Genomic DNA, 25,482 nt, shown 5'->3' with positions numbered 1-25,482 from the left:
GTGTAAATTTCACGAAGAATGGACCAAAAGAAACGGCCCAAAATGACTTATATTAAAGGTAAAGTGTGTTTTTTTCCTTCTCCTGTAAAGTTTTGGATATTTTGGATATACGAGGTTTTCTTCCGACAGCAGCGCTCTGTTTGTTAGTGACCACATTCTTCATTTGTATTGTCTTTTTTCCTTTATGTCCTTTTGTGTTTTTATGTACCAAAAGTCAAAAATGATCCTCTTTAACAGGCTGTTGTTTTTTTAGTGCCTTTAAGATGGACATATGTAAATTACTTCTATTCTGATTGGCTGCCCTGTATTGGCCTCAAAAGGCACTTCAGGCTGAACTGAACTTCTTCTCTGATGTCTTGTGACATCACAACCATGATGAGTTCAGAGTCTCTGTGTATGTTTTAAAGTCAGAGATCAATATTTATTTATTTTATTTCTGGTCAAATCAGCCATTTAGCACAAGTTATTCATTTTTCAGCATCAGGAAAAAAAAGACTAATATATTTCTTTTTTCCAGTATTCAGTGTGTCCACCCTTTGCCTTTACTACAGCTTCCATTTTTTGAGGGAGACTTGCTTTCAGTTTTTCAAATAAATCTGCAGAAATATTTCTACCTGCATCTGAAGGCCAACAGATCTGAAGCTTTGAGTTCTGTTAATCTGACCGCGGTTTGCCAGGTCTTACATGCCACAGTCCCATTTTTTCTGGATGTCTTAATATTTATTTGAACTCCAGTGATAGAAACTCCTGTCCTTACTTTGAGCTCTTTTTCTTATGCAGGTGGATTATTTCTTCTTTAGCCATTTAAGATGCACTTGAGAAAGAAATGTGCAAGGCAGCTCGGGCGTTTGAACGTTAGCTTATCTTTGAAACAGTGAGTGTTGTGTGTTTACATGCACTCAGTAATCCGTGAATCAGATTTGGTCAGTAATCCGATCAACGCATTGACATGCACTCGAGTAATCACACAAAGGAAAATTCCAAGTCTACAAGAGTCAGACAGTAATCAGATTTCAACCAGACAAACTGTCAGAAGAAGACGTGATGTAAACGTAACGCAAGAAAGATGAAAATATGATCATCTAGAACAGGGGTGCCCAACTCCGGTCCTCGAGGGCCGGCGTCCAGCACAGTTTGGATGTTTCCCTACTCACACACACCCAACTTAACCTGGCAATTAACAGATAAGTGTAATCAGGTGTGCTGATGCAGGTAAATCGCCAAACTCTGCTGGACACTGGCCCTCCAGGACCGGAGTTGTGCACCCCTGATCTAGAAGATGAAGAAAGAATCGGTAACACTTTATTTGAAGGCTACCTACATAAGGGCTTTATGACGCATTCATAAGCACTGAATAATGTGTTTATGAAGCACTACTTGAACATTTATTAAGTGCTTATGTCGGTTCTCGCAACCTGACATAAGATGTTTTATGAAATAAATGACATTGTCCTGATATAATAAGAATAAACTTTAAACATATTTACAGCACTAAACACATCTAAACCCTATACGTAATTACATCAATCATCTGATCCATGCCATGGAGGGAAGAGGGGGTGGTTTCCAGGCATATTTATCCTGATATCAGTACAATGATCTTAAGAATGCTGACATAAATAGTTATGAATAGTGTTTTAAATGTTTAGTGCTGTAAATATGTTCAACGTTTATTCATATTATATCAGGACAATGTCATTTATTTCATAAAACATCTTATGTCAGGTGGCGAGAAGCGAAATAAGCACTTAATAAATGTTCAAGTAGTGCTTCATAAACACATTATTCAGTGCTTATGAATGCGTCGTAAAGCCCTTATGTAGGTAGCCTTCAAATAAAGTGCTACCGAATATTTAAACCCTTTATTTTGCGTTTGGTTTCAGCGCCGCTCCAGCAGTGTTTTGCTGCGTCGCACGACCTCCACCGTCTGATCTCGCGCATCCGCAGCCTGAGAAATCTGATCACTGAGCTCAAACCCAGCCTCGTTGTTGGATTTCCTAATCAGATTTCTAGATCGGACTGCGGTGTTTACATGACCATTAGAATAACCGGATGGCTGCAGAAACCCGATTATGTGCACTCATCGTCAGTGGCACCTTGGGAACAGTTTCTCTTGGGATGACAGACGTAACTGGTTGGTTTTAAGATTGTAAGAATAGAAGAAGTGAAGGGTGCATAAAAGTAAAAATTTAATGCTGCAAATTAAATTTACTTTGACTTTTCTGTCATTTTCAAATATACATATAAGTGTTCCCTATATATTCTGCCACTGAAATACTAATTGCTTTATTAATAGCTGTTTTGACTGGCTGTCTAAGACTTTTGTGCAGAACTCATTGTTTTATCATAAGCTGATAATACTGTATTGGAATATTGGACTTGGAGTGTGTCGTGTGACAAAGATGAAATGCCTTGTAATTACGTCAGTTCAAAAGTATGAGTGCGTGTGTGTGTGTGTGTTAAGCAAACACTTAAGAGCCTCACACACATTTGGGTGACCTTAAGCCAGAATGGTGGGGCCGAGATGACATTTATCTATTCCCTGATGCTTCTGCAGCTGCTGAATATTAATGCACTGACCATTTAATGTAATGCATATAGAATTATTGCTCTGGCCACAGCAGAGACGCATCCTGCATTCTGATGAAAGAGTCCAGTAGTTCTCCTCACTCTGCAGTACTGTTTTGCTTGAAAGAGCTTTGACCGTCATGAGAACTGTGCTGTCCTTCCTTTCAGAACTGGCTGGACCCCTCCAAAGAGATAAAAAAGCAAATCAGAGGTAAGTACAGTAAGAACGCCTAACGCCTGCTCTCTCTATGGCTGAACACAATGTATTGATTGTGAGTCATTATTACTACGTTGGCCTTTGCAGCACTGATATCACGAGACTAACAATATGCAAAACAGCCCCAATTAGTTTTCTGTAATGTGCACTGTGAGCAGGTGAAGTCTTACAAATATGTGCATTTCAGTGTTTTTTTATTTGATGAAATATTCATGCTTTTCATTTTTAAACTCCGCAAGATTCACACTACTACTCTTATTTCATTGTTTCATTGTGGTTGGAAAACAAAAGGGTTAAAATCTTGAAAAGCCCAGTGGAAAAACGATCCAATCAGAATGTGAACAGCCAAGCTCTCTCTCTCCCATTGGTTAGGACTTCAGGAGCTGGACTGAAGGCCTTAGATTGACTACAATAGATTAACTCCTAACCTACAAGTTACAGTCTAATCAGCCAGTTGCATGTTAATTTTAATGAGTAGGACCAATTCAGCTTCTCTCTACATCCCCCATAGGTTTGAGTTCCGTTGTTAGAACTGGAAAACAGCAGCTGTTTGCCAGATGTTAATGTTTAGCAATGTTTTTAAGTTTAAAAAAATCTCACCCCTGTAAGAATAGCGCTAACTTACCATGAGAACCCGCTTAGTGGTGCTACCAGAAATCAGCATTATAGTACAGGCAGGTTTTTCTCGGGCCTAACAGCTCTACCCGGTCACAGTTCCAGATGAGTGTATTCATATAGTCCAACAAAATTAAATATAAAATCGATACTGTTATTAAAATAGTGCAGGCTGGTCTTTAATCATGTCACACTATTGATTTACCAGCTTGTTTTTAATGAATGTAAGATGTATTGAAAAGGGAATATGTAGCAGTGTTATACTACAGTAGCACAGCAGCCCCATCATACCAGCGGTACTAATATTTTGTCCATATCCTGCAGCCTTAAATGTACATCACTCACTTCTACATCGCCACCTCAGCAGATAAAGGAAAATTGTATTCTTGTGTTGCATTTTAAAGGGCAGATCCCTTTTCTAACCCATTGTTTTTGCTTGTCTGCTCACAGTGGGCTCCTGGCAGTTTTCCTTTGCTGTCAAATTCTATCCTCCTGATCCCTCTCAGCTGATAGAAGACATCACTCGGTGAGTGCACTGAACCTGGGCTAAAATCCCCACTCTCCCGGCTCTCCCACATGCAGCTATTCCATCTCCGCTGTGCCATTTTGCTGTATGTGCTTTTACACAAATGCTCGCAGAGTATTTTGCAGTTCGCCCAGGATTGAACAGACGCATCCACTCAGCATCTTTACGCCCAGCTGTGAAGCTCACACCTGTTTTTACCAAAGCATGCTATACGGACCGCTTTTGATCCTCTCGATAAAATACCATTAAAAGGAGAAAGTAGGAATTTAAGAATCTCTCAGGCTTGAAATGTTTCCTTGATCTCCATCCTCTGTTGTGAAATGCCTGCACCAGCCCGAACCACTTGAATCTGCAGCTGAGTAATCCGGAGCTTGTGGATTTCGCTTCAGCCCTCTTCCTCGTAATGCCCCGTGTCCTTGCCATATGTTGTGTTCTTAGGCGTGCTCTCAAAGGCAAACGCGGCATCACTCGGCATCACTCAACATCTCGAGTAGCACACTCCAGAGGATGGAGCCTGGACGGTGGTTGCCATGTGAACCGTTCTGGTGTCTGTGTGTGTAGGTATTACCTTTGTCTACAGCTGAGGGAGGACATGCTGTCTGGGCGGCTGCCGTGCTCATTCGTCACACACGCTCTGCTGGGCTCCTACGCCGTGCAGGCCGAGCTGGGTGACTATGACTCTGACGAGCACGGGCCCGACTACGTCAGCGAGTTCCGCTTCGCCCCCAACCAGACCCGTGAGCTGGAGGAGAGGGTGATGGAGCTCCACCGAACTTACAGGCAAGGGAGGACACCACACATACTCCGTATTCAGCACAGCTGGTTAAATCTTTAAGCCATTTATATCGGACTAGATTAAAAGGGAGTTCTCAACTCTGGTCCTGGCAGAGCTTGAAACACAGTGGATTCAGCTCACCTATTGATTGCCAGGTGTAGTAGGTTGTTTTTGAGTAGGCAGTTATGAAAATGTGCTGGACACTAGGCCTTCAGGACTGGGGTTTATCAGGTTTGTATAAGTCTGTGCGTCAAGCCATTCTTACATCCTTAGTTAAAGCTACAACTTGGGCTGCGTTCACTCAGCAGATAAAAGTGGCCCAAATCCCATCTTTTTCTTCATATGTGACACAGATATGTGTCTGTGTGTCAGTGTGAACAGATAGTGGCCAGTGGCCACACCACCACTCCCCCTATTGGGGACTCTTAACTTCTTATATACATCTTTTTCATCATGCATACATATATATACATATATATATATATACACACATGGTCAGTGACACATACACACACACACACACACACACACACACACACACACACACACACACACACACACACGTACATTCTTGTATATATCTTTGCATACATCCATGAATACACACACACATATATATATATATATATATATATATATACATATATATATATATATATATATATATATGTGTATTTTTAAGTATCTGTATAACACATCTATTCATTCTGTTATGATCCAGTTTGTACTCCACTGTAGTACAGAAGTCATATGAATACCGTAGTGATGAGGCATCGCCCTTAAATCCCCCGTAATTTCCCACCCACTACTCACCACCCTGAGCTAATAGCCTATTTGGTGAAACAACATGAGCAGCATAATTTGGCTGAGCAGACAGACAAAACAGACAAATATACAACCAACATGGACAAGACAGACAGACAGACAGACAGGCAGACGTACAGCAGTCATAGATACACATTAATACATGTACCTAATAAGTTAAAAAAAGTTGCACGCTATAACGTTTATTTATTCATTTAGCTATTTTTGATTATGTATTTATTTATTTATTTGTAATAAATGATAAATGATAAAAAATAAATTTTTTAACAAGTGACAATGATCCATCTAATGCATTTCACTGTCGTCGGAGGAAAACCTTGTGTCTCCATTTTTGACGTTTTTCAGTTTTTGACATAATTTGAAAACGCCTGGTACCCTTTACACTGTGTGTGAATTTCATGGTGAATGGACCAAAAGAAACGACCCAAAATGACTTGGGGAAAAATTCAGGTTCCATTGACTTGCATTAAAAGTAAAGCAGGTTTTTTCCTTCTCCTGTAAAGTTACTGTTTTGGAGATACGAGGTTTTCTTCCAACAACAGCGACGTGTTGCTTTAACACTGTTCTCAGAACCTATAAACTCGCTTCTATGGAAAAGCCACAACAGCTTCTGCTGATTTTTTGCAAAACCACAGAAAAATAGAGTCTAAAAGAAAAGAGTGCACAAGTTTATGTTTTTACAGTTGAACTGAATAACTAGACAGTTTCTTTATTCTTTAATATTTCCTTGTGACAAATGAATATTAAGTTTTTTTAAAACAAGGTGTCTGATCCTCCAAAACAAAAGCAGCATCACTTCAGACGTTGTGGAGTCGCTGTGGATGTCAGCTTCATGCTTGCAGTTGGAACCAGGGTCATGAATAGAGCTGCAATGTAATCACAGCACAGAGCACTTAGTGTTTAGTTTGCTTATCTTAAGCTAAAAAGTCATGTTTTTGTCTTTTTGTGCTGTCTGTGTACCGTTTTTCTCAGCATGTACTTGCTTAGGGGTGGGTATAAATGCTGAGTAGACAGTAAGCTCAACATTAAATCTAATTAATGCGGAATTAGTAATGCATAAACCTAAAATTAAGCATGTGGGTTATTACTAATCTGCATTTGAACACAGCTGGACATACAGCTGTTGCATTGGCTTTGGACCGGAGCTGAATACCCCTGCTCAGTGTAATCTTTCTAGTTTTGGCACATTGGATGGTGTTGGTCAAATAGTCTTTGTTTATCATATGCACAGTCTGTCAGAGACATCTGTAAAGTGAAAAGCTTTTTTCAAGGATGAGATAATTACTGTTCACATACCAGCAGGAGAGAAGGAGGGAAAAAATACATGAGCCCAAGTTGTTACTTAATACAGAAATATCAACAATAAAATGTGAATAAATGTCAAAATGCGCAATATCAAATGTACAAGACTAAAGTTAGTAGTACTATCGAAGTTGGACCTCGGTTTTCTAAAGTTAATTACACTGTTTCTTCGTTCCACCAATCGAGAAGCATCAAGCTTATGTTTTTGAAGACTTTCAGATAAAGGAGCGAGAGGATCTCCACGTGTTTTTGTGCCGTCTGTATGCTGTCAGTGTAGCCTCACTAAAAGCTGGAGGGCATAATACTGGAAAAGTTTAGTTTTTTCCACCTTCAGCTCCTGACAAAGTTTAAAATAGACACCCTGACCTCGCCATCGCAAAATTCAGTGCCTTGTAATGCCTCGTTTTTCTGACTGACAAGACAAACAGTGAGATTTATCCTCAACCGAATGCTTCACTAATTTCATGAAGGACTTTGTTGAGAACTGAACCTGAACTGGTCCATATACAGGCCCCCACTTAATTTCCTCCTAACGACTACTAACCACAGTAGTTACTGAGCAACGAGTTTTAAGGTTAGAAACAGAATAATAAGCCAGCAGTTCCTGTTCAGATAATAAGAATAATAAGAATAAGAAATAAGAACGGACGCAGACTGTCCGTAGACGGAGCCAGGGTAAGAAAACGATGAATAAACATGAGCTGGTCACAGGGAAACACCTCAGCAGAACCATATTCATATAACAGTATAGCAGCAGTCGGTTATCTGGCGAACTTAGCTGACCAACTGCTAGACATTAGACAGATGGTCATGGAATTGATAGAGGACGATATCTTAACAAGTGCCGAGTTGTCACACCACATCCGCACACAGAGATATTTCAAAGAAAGCTATTAAGTTGCAGGAGTAAGTGTGTTTTAGGGTGTTTTAGGGCGGGTATTAGCATTAGGATTATGTCCTTTCATAACTGTAAAATGTGGCTTGCACTATTTCAGGCATGATAATTTAGCATGCTGTTGGACCAAGCGACCCAAACCCATTATGAACGCTCGCAATGAGTCTGAGCTGAAGCCAACCTGCAAATACAGACAGGCAGCGCAGTGGGAGAGGAATTAATGCCAGTGACCAGACTGAGGGGGAAAGCTGTTGAAATCGGCGCCTTCCTTCCAAAGAGACTAGTTGGCGCTCCTGTCTGTAGAAAGGAAACTTAACTTCACACCTTAAAGCTTTTTTGTGCTTTTCATTTGGTGATTTTCTGACGACCTGACGATATAATGATGACCTGTGTGTTCTGCTGTAGGGGTATGAGTCCTGCAGAGGCTGAAATAAACTTCCTGGAGAATGCAAAGAAGCTCTCTATGTATGGGGTTGATCTCCATCATGCCAAGGTGCGCATGCACAACTACACATTCATTTCAACAGCACTTTGCATATATACTGGATACGCTGGAATTCCCTACAGGACACACTAAAACTCGGCTCACTGGCGTCACTCAGTCATTTTATACCTTTAATATCAAACCACCTACAGACCGCCTGCACCTGTTCTACTTAATCCTATTTATTCGTGACTTTTATTTTTGTGTTAGTTCTCCTTAGTTCTTTATCTCTTTTTATTTATTTATTTATTTCCTCTCATTTTATTTTTAAGTTTATCATTACTTTTTTAATTTGTGATAGTTTTATTACCTTACTAATCTCTTATCTACTTTTGATCTTAATTTCTTACCATTTAAATCTCAAGTTCTATTTTTATCTACTTTTATCTTTTATTCATTATTCATTTAAAATGATTAAATGTAGTTATTATTTTCTTTGTCATGTCAATCCCTGTTTTTGTAAATGCTCGGCTACATTGAAAATGACGGTTGCCCTCAATGTACTTCCGAGTCAAAATAAAGGTTGATTGATTGATTGATTGATTGATTGATATACCACCATATATACAAAACGTTATGACACGGAATGCAATGATGGACGAGTCACTGAAGCCATATGTTCCATTAAAAATAGTACATAGACAACAAATCAAATGTTGAAACTGAGAAATGTTATTGCTTTTTGAAAAATGTGTGTCCATTTTGGATTTGATGCCTGCAACATATTTCAAAAGAGGCGTGGGCATGTTGACCGCTGTGTTTCAGAACCTCCTCTTTTAACAGCACCCTGTAAGTGTTTGGGAACTGTGGAGACGCTGCTGTAGATTCCAAAGTGAAATGTTTTCCTGTTCTTGTTTGATACAGGATTTCAGCTGCTCATCAGTTTCAGGAGCTCATTTGTCATATTTTTCATTTCAAAATGTTCCAAATATTTTTACTGGACTGCAGACAGGCCAGTTTAGTACTTGGACCCATTTACTCCAGAGCAGTGCTGTTGTAAAATGTGGAATTGCTGAAATAATCAAGGCCGTCCCTGAAAAAGACGTCGTCTGGATGGCAGCAGATGTTGCTGAGGAAAATTCCTCAGTTTCTAAATTTGATATGTTATCTTTATACTATTTTCGTTTAAATATAAGGTTTAAATGATTTGCACATCATTGCATTTTGTTTGTATTGTCTTATAAATATTTATTTGTTTTATGTTGTCCCAACTTTTTTGGGGAATGGGATTGTATTAGTGGTAACACACTAATGCACTAAATTATGAACACCACAATTCTTTTTTTAATGGGATTTTCATATTTTTCCTAGTTTGACCCTTCAAACTGTCTGTAGTTCTTCCCGTAGGTCCAGCTGATTGCACACTAAAACAACCCCCCAAGCTGTTTCTTCAATTACAGCTTTTAAAAAGCTTTTAAAGTTCCATTACGGCTTTCTTGATAAAACCCAAAGTATTTCCAGCGACCGTGATGCTGTGAATGTGTTCATCACTGAAGCACATCAGGTATCATTTGCAAGCAAAACACGCTGAAGATGCTGCAATGTCAGTAATATCAGTAACTTTAGCGCTGAAGGACACCTTTAGGAGACAGCGCTGGGCACAGCTTGTGGAAAACAGAGGTAACATAAGCAATAGAAGTGCCACGGTACAGACATAATGCAGCGGTATGAGAGTGAGAGGCTCCAATCTCAGAGGAGTTAGAACATCTAGGGCAGCGGTCGGCAACATGCGGCTTGTTTACTGCCCTGTCGTGGCTCCACAGCTGAATCAGATCAGTAGGTAATAATAAAATAATCCTCCTCTACAGTAAAATAAAGCTCTGCTGATCCTTCAACACAGTTTAACAGTAAATGGTCTTAAACGCTGGAGTTAATGTAGAACTGCTGATTCACCCTTTAACCCTGAAGATCAGCGCAGACGGCTGGTCACCATAGCAACACAGACGACAGCCTCGCCCAGCTAGTAGCTACGAAACGGCAAAGAGAGAGATTTAAGACGGACGTCGATAATTTGGAGACGAATAGTCTGATGTGTTTATAGTCACTCCAGCTGGTTTCCCGATATGTTAAATCTGCAACGAGAAACTGACAAACACTAAAACGAAGTCACGAAACTGAACTCTGAAGATTCTTGTTCAAATTGTCCTGTTCCACTTTAAATGGCGCAGAAATTGTGGCACAATTTAAGGTGGAACGGGAAAATTCAATCAAGAAGCTGCGAATGAGAAGTGACTTCAGCCTCGACAAAAAAGTCAAACGTTGCTAAACTCTGCTTTTGTGGAAAAGTTTCCTGCTGGAGATGCGAAAAATGAGGCTATAGCTGATCTGAAGCGTAAAGCAGAGCAAAGTAAGTCTGTGTTTTTGTTTGTATTATATTTTTAGCCTAAACTAGGACATCAGCACATACTGAGACACATTCACAGCCAATGGGTATAAAATGTTGCAGCTCTAAAAGTGGTTAGATTTTTCTAGAAAGGACAAAATGCCTCTTCTTAACATTTGGGTTGCGACCCCTGATCTAAGCATCGCTGCTCTCAGCAGCAGTAATGAAAATAAGAAACCGCTCAACCTATTTTCACCCTGCGCTTACAAGAGCTTCATGTTTAGCTTCATGTAAACTCTGCGTTCACATGATAAAAATAATATAACGATTATTGAAAATAATAAATGCATTCCAATTAATCTTATTTTGTTCACTCAGCAAACTGCACTGCTTTATAAATGGAAAGAACCATGTGAGACGAATGAGGTTAATCACGGTTAACTACACTATTTACAGTTTATGTGGAAAATGATAAAATATGGCAACCCGGTTTGAGGAAATAAAACTTGAGGCATAATAAAATGAATAAAATGAAAAAAGTTTTTTATATTTTATTCATTTTGTGATCCCCTGAAACATAAGCTTAATTAGAATGCATGTATTGCTTTGAGTAATTCAGTTATTATGCTTATGATGTAAACACAGAGTTTACATGACGATAACCACGAAACTCGGGTGAAAACAGGGTGAAAACAGGTTTCCACAGTTTCCGAGTTTCATCACTGCTGTTGCGCAGTGAGAGCCCATTTCCCTTTCAGCAAAAATCAGAGCATCTTGGGAGCCACAGCATTATATGTCCATTTTCCCATATTTCCATAAATAAATACAGTGTAGACTTTCCTCGGCTTTGAGCTTCAGCTCAGCTATAGCCGCTTTTCTCACATCTCCAGCAGGAAACTTTTCCACAAAAGTATTTTTGAGTTTCTCAAAGTTTATCATACCACTACACGATGTCTTGTTTTGAAGGGAACTGTAGCTTCTCCTAAAGGTGTCCTTCAGCGCTAAACTTACTGATATTACTGACATTGCAGCATCTTCGGCGTGCTTTGCTTGCAAATGATACCTGATGTGCTTCAGTGATAAACGCATTCACGGCATCACAGTCGCTGGAAATAACTTGGGTTTTATCAAGAAAGCCGTAATGGAACTTTAAAAGCTTTTTAAAAGCTGTATTTGAAGAGAAGGCACCCGGTTGGGGTGGTATAGTGCGCAATCAGCTGGGCCTCAGGGTGGAGCTACAGATCGTCTGAAGCGTCAAACTAGAAAAATATGAAAATGGCATTAAAAAAAATAAATATGTGGTGTTAATGGCCACATACAGCCACAATTAACGGTGGCACAGAAGACATGAACTGCTGTGCCAGGTAACTGTAGCTGTATCGGTGATGTGTGTGTGATGTGGCAAACATACTTTTCCGTTCCAGTTGCTCTGCTTCATCCCGTTTTCTCGCTCTCTGTGTGTGTGTGTGTGTGTGTGTGTGTGTGTGTGTGTGTGTTCTACAGGACTCAGAGGGCATTGACATAATGCTGGGTGTGTGTGCCAGCGGCCTTTTGATCTACAGAGACCGCTTGCGCATTAACCGCTTTGCCTGGCCCAAGATCCTCAAAATCTCCTACAAGAGAAGCAACTTTTACATCAAAATCCGCCCTGGAGAGGTAGAGAAAAAGGTCTTTTGAATTTTTCAAGGTTTTCTTCTTACATGTTGTTCATAAAGGCATGTTTACTGGGTTCTGGTGTTGAAGATGTCGACGACGGGATTAGGCTTGGAATTTAGAAACTGTTTTAGATATCGACGTTTTAAAATGCACATATATAGATCGATATATAGATGGGAGTGATTCCTTTTGTGTTTTAGTTCTGCAGATAAGCTGTTTTTAATCCTCTTATTGATGGTGGTGAAGCAAGTAGTCCAACAAGCAGTTAAGGGAAACTAATTGGCCAGTCTGATTTAGACTTGCGTGGGAGTTCCAGCCTTTACACTCAGAAGCTGGGAGAGATTAATTAAACATACTTTAAATTCTGCGGCTTTCCAAACACTGACATTCACAATGTCTTAATCATTATACAGCAGTTAATTCCGACCACGCAAGCTGATTGGATGAGAGTCGTTCTGACCGGGCTGTTATTTCACCTTAACATCGCAGGTTTATCATAAACACTGTCACTCCACTGAGACGCCGTTGCTAAGCAACCACTCTGACAGCTGTAGGAGACGCTCGAGCCATCTGAACGTTTTCACTTCTTACTTTGCCACAAACAGAAAACGGACACTGTTAAGACCACATCTGACCGACAGCCGATTTGGTCCGACTCTGAAGACGAGACGACACTAAATTCCCAAACTGTCGTCGCCACTGAGCAGCTTTTCAGTCGGCAGCTGTGACAGAAGAACAGCTGAACAACCTGGAATCAGCCAGAAATGAACCCAACACCATTCGCCAAACTAAACGGGCTGTAAGAAGCTTTACAGACCGGCTGGAACAAAACAACATTAATACTGATCTGGACAAACTGACCAAACTGAGCTGAACCTGATATTGGGTCAGTTTTACGGCTCAGTCTGATTTGGTCCGACTCTGAAGATCAGACACGTCTGGCGAATGGTGTTGGGTTCATTTCTGGCTGATTCCAGGTTGTTCAGCTGTTCTTCTGTCACAGCTGCCGACTGAAAAGCTGCTCAGTGGTGACGACAGTTTGGGAATTTAGTGTAAGGAGCTGGAGAACGAACTGCCGGCTGAGCGGCGAGTGGGCGGAGCTCGTTACTCTGACGTAGCAACGAGCTGCTCGTTAAGGAGCTCTAATTAGGAGGAAGGAACTGAACATTAAAACATATTAAACACCGCGTTCACGGCCAGTTTATTAATTTCTTACTGTATTTATTTAACTGCTGTATTAAAGCAGTAGAGACACTCGTGGAGGGAGTTATCACCAGTAACATCACAGCTGTGATTTGGCTGCTTTAGATCATCACAGTCGAGATGTTATTTCGCGATAACACACTCCCTCTGCGTTCTACTGCTTAAACATTTATTATATTTGAGTTGGAGATTGTGAACGTCTTGCTTAGGGAAATACGTTTATAACTTGGGGCAAAGTTAAAAACTACGGAGTTGCTACAAAGAGAACATTTATGCAAAATTTTTAGTGTGTGTCTTTTTTTTTTAATCTCTATATCCCACGTTATTGACTTGCACTAAGCAGTGCATTCGTCATTATGAAGATTTAGACGTTTCACTGCACTTTAAAACAGCAAAGACTTGAGATCCATCAAAGTCCACTGATCACGTCAAAGTCTTCCTCTCCCTTCCTCTGCTCTCTCTTTCTGAATGCGTTCTGCTCTGTGATTTGTGGCTACGCGCTGTTGTGAAACAGGATTGAAAGACTGCCTTTATAAAACAAAACCTCACACTGCCTTTACACTGACCTGCTACACTGACTTGCTGGGACAGTTTATTACAGCAGCCGGTTGCTGTGTAAAAGAAACTCAAACTAATGGTTCCTATTGAAAACTGACCTCAGCACTGGACAAAATATTAGCACTAACTTTTATATTTAATATGCAGTGCTTTTTAAAATAAGAAAAAAAAGACGATTTGACCAAAAACAAGAAACAAATGTCATAAAAATAAAAAAAATACACATAAATGTCGTAATGTCATAGAAAGCATAGAAACCTTTTCCTGTGTCCAATATAATCAACTCTCATGTGCAATTTAAAAAAAAATCTTTATAGTGTAAATATTTCTTGCCTATTTATAATAGTTTATATTGTTAACTCCTCAGCATCCCATGTGTGATATAAACCAGTACCTTAAAACCTTATCGTAGCTTTTTATTTAGAATTCTTTATAGGAGGGAGTTTATATTTTATTATCTTTTTTTTACTTTTAGTAGCCACAACAGTGTTTTTGTTCATTTTATCAGGGAAAAACAGTGAACCACGTACTGCTGGGCAACAAGAGCTACACTACTATTAAAGTTGCCATAGTGATAAGATAATTAATAATTAAATATGGAAACTTTCAAAATAAAACCTACCACGACGTTAAGACATGAATATCTGTGTTTATCCACAGAAAAAACAAAACGGCTACTGGAACTCATTGAAAGCCAGGCTGACCACGATTAGAACCGGTTATCAAAAACTGTAATATTGATTCAAATGGAATTTATTAAGGATTCTAGGAGGTTGTGACAATGTGCAGTATAAACGATCAGACACCTGATTAAATGATCAAACGATTGAGTAAACGATCAGTCCTTTACACTGTGATATCAACCCATCAGGAAAACACAGAAAACTGAAAACCACCAGGAACCAGCAGACACTTCTCTTTTTCATCAGGGAGGTGTGTTAAATGTAACTCTCTCGCGTGTTATGGATGAAAAACGGATTAAGCGATGATGTCACTAAGCAGAAGTTACCGTGTCGTGGTGCGGATTCTACTATTGTGGCAGAGAGTGCATGTACACCTGGCGTCACTGGGGCTGAGAGTGCATCGGGCTGAGAGTGCATCGGGCTGAGAGTGCACCGGGCTGAGAGTGCATCGGGCTGAGAGTGCATCGGGCTGAGTGTGCATCGGGCTGAGTGTGTATCGGGCTGAGAGTGCATCGAGCTGAGAGTGCACCGGGCTGAGAGTGCATCGGGCTGAGTGTGCATCGGGCTGAGAGTGCATCGGGCTGAGAGTGCATCGAGCTGAGAGTGCATCGGGCTGAGAGTGCATCGGGCTGAGAGTGCATCGGGCTGAGAGTGCACCGGGCTGAGAGTGCACCGGGCTGAGAGTGCATCGAGCTGAGAGTGCATCGGGCTGAGAGTGCATCGGGCTGAGAGTGCATCTAGCTGAGAGTGCACCGGGCTGAGAGTGCACCGGGCTGAGAGTGCATCGAGCTGAGAGTGCATCGGGCTGAGTGTGCATCGAGCTGAGAGAGCACCGGGCTGAGAGTGCACCGGGCTGAGAGTGCACTGGGCTGAGAGTGCAGATCTCAGACTCTATTGAGAATTTCTCCGTTGTGGGACTAATAAAGGATTATCTTATCTTGTGTCATCATATGTAGGCAGAACTCTAATTTTATGCTTTAAAACAAATTACGATTGAACTGTTTGTGTTCCTTTAAAGTCGTTTTGTCAGACAGAACCTTATAACTCCAAGGAGAAAGTGAGATCTTAGGATTAGGAGGTTCTTTCTGCATTTATCATGTTTCAAAAAACTTGGTGGGATTTTGATTTTGTACATTTAGAAAACATTTAGGGTGTCTGTCCTGTTTATGTATGAAAGAGACGAGTCCCATGTCAGCTTTCGTATAAGGAACGCAGACAGAACCTTATAATTCCAAGGGCACGATTTTTTTTCTTTTAGTCGTTGCAGCTCAAAGACGTGGACATGCAAGAGTGACACACAGAGTGAAAAGCTAAAAGCCTTGTGTGGTGGACATTGATGCTCTCCTCCAGCTCCAAGCCTGAGTGGACAAACCACAGGAGAAACCTTGAGCTCTGATGTGAAATACAACATTAGTGTTGATGTACACGTTTGCAAAACATGCGTTAAGCAGTCCGTTCTTCATTATCACGATAATCAGGGCACAGCAAAGGCTTGAGATCCATCAAAGTCCACTGTTCAGGTCAAAGATACATCACAGTCTTTTGGTCCTGTTTCGCAGCAGCATATAGCCACACAGAGAGAGAGAGAGAGAGAGAGAGAGAGAGAGAGAGAGAGAGAGAGACAGAGAGAGACAGAGAGAGAGAGAGAGAGACAGACAGACAGAGAGCAAGAGAGAGAGAGACAGACAGAGGGAAAGAGAGAGAGACAGAGAGAGACAGAGAGAGAGGGAGAGAGAGAGAGAGAGAGACAGACAGACAGACAGAGAGCAAGAGAGAGTGCGAGAGAGCGACAGAAAGCAAGAGAGAGCGACAGAGAGAGAGCGACAGAGAGCAAGAGAGAGAGCGCGAGAGAAAGACAGACAGAGAGCGAGAGAGAGAGAGAGCAGGAGAGACAGACAGACAGAGCAAGAGAGAGAGAGAGAGAGAGAGAGAGAGAGAGAGAGAGAGAGAGAGAGAGAGAGAGAGAGAGAGAGAAGCAGCAGAGAAAGGGAGAAAAAGAGGGGAGGTAGGAAAAGAAAGAGCTGTAGAAGGTTATCAGGGCTGGAAGTCTGAAGTCTCCTCAGTTTGCTTTCCCTGCTTTTCCTCTCCTAATGTGATTATCTCCAGCAGCACATGCAGCCTGTGTTTCTTCCAGATTCTGCCTTGGATGTGTCGAGACTCCAGAGCAGAAACCAGAGCCTTTGTGCTTCTTCCTTTCACAATGTCATTAACTGTTATGTCTTCATGTAGCTGTTCCAAAGATCAAAGGCCACGTTCACACAGCAGGTAAAATTGCCCCAAATCTTTATCTTCATATGCGACATGTCTGTGTGTCGCGCAGCGTCGATTTCAGACGCTTTCATATGTGGCACTGAAACCCGATACATATCCGATCTGCAGCAGTGCGACTCCGTCTGAACAGCCAGATCGGAATTCATGCGACTTTTATGTCAGTGCAACTGGACGTTCGTCATATTTTAATGCTGCTGAAACCTCAAAATCATTTGGGGTGATATTTGTACAAACAGAAAGGCTCAGAAACCTTCCATGTTTCAAGGGTTTTAGAAAGAATGCAGCCGTAGGAAAATCGGGCCGCAAGAGAACGCGGCCGCAAGAGAACGTGGCCGCAAGAGAACGTGGCCGCAAGAGAACGAGGCCGCAGGAGAACGCGGCCGCAAGAGAACGTGGCCGCAGGAGAACGCGGCCGCAAGAGAACGAGGCCGCAGGAGAACGCGGCCACAAGAGAACGAGGCCGCAGGAGAACGCGGCCGCAAGAGAACGTGGCCGCAGGAGAACGCGGCCGCAAGAGAACGAGGCCGCAGGAGAACGTGGCCGCAAGAGAACGAGGCCGCAGGAGAACGCGGCCGCAAGAGAACGTGGCCGCAGGAGAACGCGGCCGCAAGAGAACGAGGCCGCAGGAGAACGTGGCCGCAGGAGAACGCGGCCGCAAGAGAACGATGCTGCAGGGGAACGCGGCCGCAAGAGAACGTGGCCGCAGGAGAACGAGGCCGCAAGAGAACGTGGCCGCAGGAGAACGAGGCCGCAGGAGAACGCGGCCGCAAGAGAACGTGGCCGCAAGAGAACGAGGCCGCAGGAGAACGCGGCCGCAAGAGAACGAGGCCGCAGGAGAACGCGGCCGCAAGAGAACGCGGCCGCAGGAGAACGCGGCCGCAAGAGAACGAGGCCGCAGGAGAACGTGGCCGCAAGAGAACGAGGCCGCAGGAGAACGCGGCCGCAAGAGAACGTGGCCGCAGGAGAACGCGGCCGCAAGAGAACGAGGCCGCAGGAGAACGTGGCCGCAGGAGAACGCGGCCGCAAGAGAACGATGCTGCAGGGGAACGCGGCCGCAAGAGAACGTGGCCGCAGGAGAACGAGGCCGCAGGAGAACGCGGCCGCAAGAGAACGTGGCCGCAAGAGAACGATGCTGCAGGGGAACGCGGCCGCAAGAGAACGTGGCCGCAGGAGAACGAGGCCGCAGGAGAACGAGGCCGCCTGAGAACGCGGCCGCAAGAGAACGATGCTGTAGGGGAACGCGGCCGCAAGAGAACGTGGCCGCAGGAGAACGAGGCCGCAGGAGAACGAGGCCGCAAGAGAACGTGGCCGCAGGAGAACGCGGCCGCAAGAGAACGAGGCCGCAGGAGAACGTGGCCGCAAGAGAACGAGGCCGCAGGAGAACGCGGCCGCAAGAGAACGTGGCCGCAGGAGAACGCGGCCGCAAGAGAACGAGGCCGCAGGAGAACGTGGCCGCAGGAGAACGCGGCCGCAAGAGAACGATGCTGCAGGGGAACGCGGCCGCAAGAGAACGTGGCCGCAGGAGAACGAGGCCGCAGGAGAACGCGGCCGCAAGAGAACGTGGCCGCAAGAGAACGAGGCCGCAGGAGAACGCGGCCGCAAGAGAACGAGGCCGCAAGAGAACGCGGCCGCAGGAGAACGTGGCCGCAGGAGAACGCGGCCGCAAGAGAACGAGGCCGCAGGAGAACGTGGCCGCAAGAGAACGAGGCCGCAGGAGAACGCGGCCGCAAGAGAACGTGGCCGCAGGAGAACGCGGCCGCAAGAGAACGAGGCCGCAGGAGAACGTGGCCGCAGGAGAACGCGGCCGCAAGAGAACGATGCTGCAGGGGAACGCGGCCGCAAGAGAACGTGGCCGCAGGAGAACGAGGCCGCAGGAGAACGCGGCCGCAAGAGAACGTGGCCGCAAGAGAACGATGCTGCAGGGGAACGCGGCCGCAAGAGAACGTGGCCGCAGGAGAACGAGGCCGCAGGAGAACGAGGCCGCCTGAGAACGCGGCCGCAAGAGAACGATGCTGTAGGGGAACGCGGCCGCAAGAGAACGTGGCCGCAGGAGAACGAGGCCGCAGGAGAACGAGGCCGCAGGAGAACGAGGCCGCCTGAGAACGAGGCTGCAGGGTCAAAGAACAGTTAAAAGTCTGAAAACAAAGTTAAGAATCCGAGGCTGTGAACCGAAGAAGTGGCCGCGCCCTTTTTACAGCTCAGAAACATTCTGGGTGATGAGCCCAGCTGTCAGCCAGCGAAGCTTCATGATGCTCCTGTGATGCTGTTGAAGACGAAGCTGATCCTCCAGGAGCGTCTGGCGCCCGTTGGCGGTTGTGATTGTTTACCTCTGGATGACTGACGTCACATACAGATCGCATTTAAAAGAGATTCTTTTAAAAACAGCCAAACAAAAAAAAAAAACCATCAGGTTTGGGCCACTTTTACCCGCTGTGTGAACGTGGCCAAACATTCCTGACTTAATGTACATTAAATGTAACAAGAATTTTATTGTTATTAATATTATAATAATAATTATTATTTATTTCTGTTGGTTAATTCAATCTGAAATGCTCACAATGTAGAAGGCAGGCGGCATTTCTAATGGTGAAAAAAATTTAGGGCTGGGAACACGCTGATTTTATTTATCATTACTGATAAATGTGAATTAGCATTTTTCATACCAGTTTGTATGTATGAGCTCTCTGAGCCAAGCCGCTTTTCAAAACATCCATTTTACTTCACGGATGCACAGCAGTGAGTTGCCCTCTGAGTGAGTGGCGCAGCTACAGGAGGAAAAACAGCCAAATCCAGTATTTTATATGCTTAATTATAGCTTAATGTCACACAGTCGAATTTTAATGCACTGAAATCTTCACATCAAGTCTGTTTTTTAAAACGTTATGTTACCTAATATTGTGTAGAGCACGACTGCTCGTCGTTCCCAGCCTTAAAAAAACCGAGTAACTAGTTTTTGTTCTGACAGTGATGAAAACGTACAGTGTACTTGGTAACGTCTGTCTTACTGTATGCATTCTATACAACTGGTACTTCCACAGATCCACAGTGTGCAAGCTGGTCTTTTGGCTATTCATCCGTTTCTATCTGTAGACTATCTCACCGAAGTGTATCCTGTATGGCTGTTATCTAAGTTCACCTTTCCCACCATCATGTCTGTAGTAACACACTGCCCTTCTCCCTTCACCCCCTCCTACACATATACACACTCCCCTGCACCCCCCCAGTATGAACAGTTTGAGAGCACCATTGGCTTCAAGCTGCCCAACCATCGAGCCTCCAAGCGCTTGTGGAAGGTCTGCATTGAACACCACACTTTTTTCAGGTAGGCCCTCACTGCCGTGTCACTCAGTCCTAGGGCCTGACCGACATGAACATCACCACCAATACTGATTATAAGGATCAGTTCCTATGACACTGATACTACTGGACGATGTAATTTTATATGGTCTAAAGTTAAACAGGCTTAGTTTTAGTTAAAGAGTGCTTTACTGAGTGAGTTTACATGCACTTAATAGCAGAAAATCTGATTTTGTCAGTAATCCGATCTACACGTTTATGAGCAATCGAGTAATCAGACAATGGGGAAACTGCAGGTCTACAGGAGTCAGACAGTAATCAGATAACGGGGAAACTCCAGGTCTACATGAGTCAGACAGTAATCAGATAACAGGGAAACCCCAGGTCTACATGAGTCAGACAGTAATCAGATAATGAGGAAACTCCAGGTCTACAGGAGTCAGACAGTAATCAGATAACGGGGAAACTCCAGGTCTACAGGAGTCAGACAGTAATCAGATAACGGGGAAACTCCAGGTCTACATGAGTCAGACAGTAATCAGATAACAGGGAAACCCCAGGTCTACATGAGTCAGACAGTAATCAGATAATGGGGAAACTCCAGGTCTACAGGAGTCAGACAGTAATCAGATAATGGGGAAACTGCAGGTCTACAGGAGTCAGACAGTAATCAGATAACGGGGAAACTCCAGGTCTACAGGAGTCAGACAGTAATCAGATAATGGGGAAACTTCAGGTCTACATGAGTCAGACAGTAATCAGATAATGGAGAAACTCCAGGTCCACAGGAGTCAGACAGTAATCAGATAATGGAGAAACTCCAGGTCTACAGGAGTCAGACAGTAATCAGATAATGGGGAAACTCCAGGTCTACAGGAGTCAGACAGTAATCAGATAATGGGGAAACTGCAGGTCTACATGAGTCAGACAGTAATCAGATAATGGAGAAACTCCAGGTCTACAGGAGTCAGACAGTAATCAGATAACAGGGAAACCCCAGGTCTACATGAGTCAGACAGTAATCAGATAATGGAGAAACTCCAGGTCTACAGGAGTCAGACAGTAATCAGATAATGGGGAAACTGCAGGTCTACAGGAGTCAGACAGTAATCAGATAACGGGGAAACTCCAGGTCTACATGAGTCAGACAGTAATCAGATAACGGGGAAACTCCAGGTCTACAGGAGTCAGACAGTAATCAGATAATGGGGAAACTCCAGGTCTACAGGAGTCAGACAGTAATCAGATAATGGGGAAACTCCAGGTCTACATGAGTCAGACAGTAATCAGATAATGGGGAAACTCCAGGTCTACAGGAGTCAGACAGTAATCAGATAACGGGGAAACTCCAGGTCTACATGAGTCAGACAGTAATCAGATAATGGGTGAAACTCCAGGTCTACATGAGTCAGACAGTAATCAGATAACGGGGAAACTCCAGGTCTACATGAGTCAGACAGTAATCAAATAATGGGGAAACTCCAGGTCTACATGAGTCAGACAGTAATCAAATAACAGGGAAACTCCAGGTCTACAGGAGTCAGACAGTAATCAGATAACGGGGAAACTGCAGGTCTACAGGAGTCAGACAGTAATCAGATAACGGGGAAACTGCAGGTCTACAGGAGTCAGACAGTAATCAGATAACGGGGAAACTCCAGGTCTACAGGAGTCAGACAGTAATCAGATAACGGGGAAACTGCAGGTCTACAGGAGTCAGACAGTAATCAGATAACGGGGAAACTGCAGGTCTACAGGAGTCAGACAGTAATCAGATAACGGGGAAACTGCAGGTCTACATGCGTCAGACAGTAATCAGATAACGGGGAAACTCCAGGTCTACAGGAGTCAGACAGTAATCAGATAACGGGGAAACTCCAGGTCTACAGGAGTCAGACAGTAATCAGATTTCTTTCATACCACGGCTTTTTTTTTTTAAAACATCGCACCACTATACCTGAAAATACATCGTCTAGAAGATGACTAATACTAAAATTTTGAAAAAATCTTTTATATTCTTTATTTCGTGTTTGGTTTCAGCGCCGCTCCAAGCGTTTTTCTGCGACATCCACCGTCTGATCTCGCGCACGCGCAGACGGAGAAGTTAAAAAGAAATCAGAGTAAGAGTTCACATGCATCAAATCCAGCCTCTATCAGATTTCCAGATCGGATTTCTAGATCGGAGTGTGGTGTTCACGTGACCATTTGAATAATCGGATAACTGCAGAAATCTGATTATGAGATGTTGAGTGCATGTATACGCGCTCAGTGTGTGAGTGCCAGTTGTCAAACTGTCAAATTTCATAAATAAAACAAGTCTTTTATGATTCATCAGTTCTCTTCACTTAAGATTTTGAGTTATGAGCAGGTTAAAGGTTAAATACATTTTTATGCATTTTTCAACATTAAAACTGGGCTAAAACTGAATAGTAGCTTAGTGTCCGCTTAAAAGCTCTCTTAAAAGAGATCACCAGCAGCATATAGTGATTTTCCTCATATTACAGCTGTCTGGTCATTACAGTGTAGAACAATATACTTAAATGTAATTATTTTATTCGTGGCATCTTCGCAAACACTGATAAATCTCTGAAACCCAACATTAGCCCATCGATGTTTCGGTCAGGCCCAGCTCAGCACTGTTTTCTTTTCCTCTCTTGGCTTTTTTGCAGAAGAGCGTTAATGTTATTCAGTCTCTGACACCACGTCCTGACAGCCAGTTGTCACATGAGCCGCTTTTTCCCCTCTTCCGTTCCTTTTTTAGTTCTTCATTACAATGTGCCTCACATTACTAGGAGTCTGGTAAACATTACAGAGAAGTGAGTGAAGAAATAAAAAGCCCCGGTTATCCCGAGTGAAGTGTGAGGGGTGCGAGTTTACATTTGCATCTTCTCATTTCGCAGAGATAATTGGAAGCTGAGGAAGTGCAGTCCGTCATAAGTTAGATCATTTTAAACAAGCCGTTTTTGCCGGAGTCGAGTCTGTTTGGACTGATTGGCTCTTTCCCTGCAGGTTGGTCTCTCCTGAACCCCCACCCAAAGGTTTTCTGGTGATTGGCTCAAAGTTCCGCTACAGTGGACGGACTCAGGCCCAGACTCGGCAGGCCAGCGCGCTGATCGACAGGCCGGCCCCGCAGTTTGAGCGGTCAGTTAGCCGGAGGTACTTGCTGTCACGCAGTCTAGATGGAGGTGGGTTTTCTGAGTTTCTTCCAAAGGCTCACAAATGATTATTTCCCATATTATTTGATAAGTATTAATTAAATTATCACATGCATTTCCTGTTGCACAACTTTTTAACGCTGACGTGGTGGTGGTGTGTTAGTGTGTGTTGTGCTGGTCTGAGTGGATCAGACACAGCAGTGCTGCTGGAGTTTTTAAACACCTCAGTGTCACTGCTGGACTGAGAATAGTCCACCAACCAAAAATATCCAGCCGACAGCGTCCTGTGGGCAGCGTCCTGTGACCACTGATGAAGGACTAGAGGATGACCAACACAAACTGTGCAGCAGCAGATGAGCTGTCGTCTCTGACTTTACATCTACAAGGTGGACCGACAAGGAAGGAGTGTCTAATAGAGTGGACAGTGAGTGGACACAGTGTTTACAAACTCCAGCAGCACTGCTGTGCATGATCCGCTCAGACCAGCAGTGTTGAGAATGATCCACCACCCAAATAGTACCTGCTCTGTGAGGGTCCATGGGGGTCAAGGAGGTGCTTGATGCCTGATTGGTGTATATGTTTCATATAATATTTATATAAGTGAGTTTGAATAAATATAAAAATAAATATCTAAATTTTGAGGACATGGCAACGTTTTGGGCCTTTACATTCAGTAAAGTGTCTTAACATTAAACAAAAATAGCTTTATTGCTCTCCTTTCTGGGTTGTGGATTTGTGCTGTTGTGAGTGAATGGCTAGACTTCTTCACTTACGTCTAGTGAGTAAAAGGCCTGCATCACCATCTGGTAATAAGCCTTTGTCCGTAACTAGAGACGACAAGTTAACAGTGTGTGTGGTTTTATCAAGAAAGCCTAGTTTTACATGTTCATTATAAGGGAAGACCTTCAGTGACACATTAGCCCCTTTCTGCAGGCCATCTAGTGGCCACTCTGCCGAGGAATGGATATTTCTATTAATATAATCAAATATTTTAATAGTTAAATTAAAAATATAATTACAGCTACTGTTTTTTTTTAAACTTTCTAGTTCAACAAAAAAAAATAAAAATCCAAATTCAGTGCTGAACTGGCTACCATATAACAGTGGTAACAGTACTTAAAGTAATAATAAAGTAATAGTAATTTTAAATAAAATTAAGGATTTTCAAACGGGGGATCTGCCTTAACCAGTAGTCAAGGTTTTATTATTATTAATCTACATCAGAAAAGAAAAAATCTTATCATGCCATCTTTGATAATACTGTCGAAAGGAAAAATAGACTGGCAAAATCATTTAATCAAAAATACTTCAAACAAGCGTTATCGATATTAACAAAAAATGTTAGTTAACTTTGTTTTATTGCCTATTTTTACCAGCACTGCACAGCACAAATACAACGTGGTTTCAGCCTCATATACAGGGTGATTCACTTGAAAGAGGCCCTGAATATTCTGTTGTAAGTCCCATTAGGATGAAGCAACCTGAACCAGAAAAACACGCTACATACCTTGACGTACGTGCAGTCGACTGCATTACATGTGATGATGGAAGTGGGCACAGGGGTCCGCACCCAGAAGCTGCAAATGGAGATTAAACGTCGGCCTCATCGCTCAGACGGAGGGGCACCCGGGCTTGTTCAAAGCTCCATACGCTGCGAGATTTATTGCAGAATATTCAGGGCCTCTTTCGAATGAATATCCCGGTATACCAATGTAAAAAGAGACTTATTCTACATGTTTGAGCAGCTTTACTGAGTAGGTGCATCTATAATGGAGGCACAACAGAAAGTTTTTATAAAACAAAAGATTTTATAAAAGAGAAACGACTGTAAACAAGCACACAGTGAGGCTTTACGACGCCGTGCCGGTTCCTCCTGGTCTATAACATGACTGTGTTACTGTCAGCCTCTGCTCTTGGGGACACAATGGACAGACTTTCTCAGCACACTCCTAGCGAACCCGCTCCTGGCCTGCTCAGAGACGAGCTGTACCGGGACTACATGGATGCCGGTCAGGAGCAGGATCTAGACCAGGATCAAGACCAAACTGAAGACAGAGGGTCAGAATCTGATGCCACTCCTTCAAGGGCTGTGGAGCTGAAGGTACGTTAGAACTGTTAATAATTCCAAT

The 25,482-nt window shown here is 43.2% G+C and overlaps 1 protein-coding gene across 6 annotated transcripts in view; it reads left to right on the top strand.

The window, feature by feature from the left end:
• The window catches only part of si:dkey-178k16.1 (band 4.1-like protein 1), a 106,246-nt gene that overhangs the window by 65,125 nt on the left and 15,639 nt on the right, over positions 1-25,482 (top strand). For 4 of the 6 annotated variants that reach the window (XM_037541341.1, XM_037541340.1, XM_037541339.1 and 1 more), the window contains exons 5-12: positions 2,737-2,779; positions 3,851-3,926; positions 4,488-4,706; positions 8,129-8,216; positions 12,034-12,198; positions 20,126-20,223; positions 23,208-23,383; positions 25,258-25,454. In XM_037541341.1, the coding sequence (XP_037397238.1) occupies positions 2,737-2,779; positions 3,851-3,926; positions 4,488-4,706; positions 8,129-8,216; positions 12,034-12,198; positions 20,126-20,223; positions 23,208-23,383; positions 25,258-25,454 (1,062 nt within the window). The remainder of the gene's footprint in view (positions 1-2,736; positions 2,780-3,850; positions 3,927-4,487; positions 4,707-8,128; positions 8,217-12,033; positions 12,199-20,125; positions 20,224-23,207; positions 23,384-25,257; positions 25,455-25,482) is intronic. The other 2 variants (XM_017715888.2, XM_037541342.1) reach the window with 1 other exon arrangement.

The sequence above is a fragment of the Pygocentrus nattereri genome, chromosome 9 (assembly GCF_015220715.1).
Source record: "Pygocentrus nattereri isolate fPygNat1 chromosome 9, fPygNat1.pri, whole genome shotgun sequence".
Lineage (NCBI taxonomy): Eukaryota > Metazoa > Chordata > Actinopteri > Characiformes > Serrasalmidae > Pygocentrus > Pygocentrus nattereri.
The sequence above is the reverse complement of the archived record's forward strand: the minus strand, read 5'-3'. Positions and strand labels throughout refer to the sequence as shown.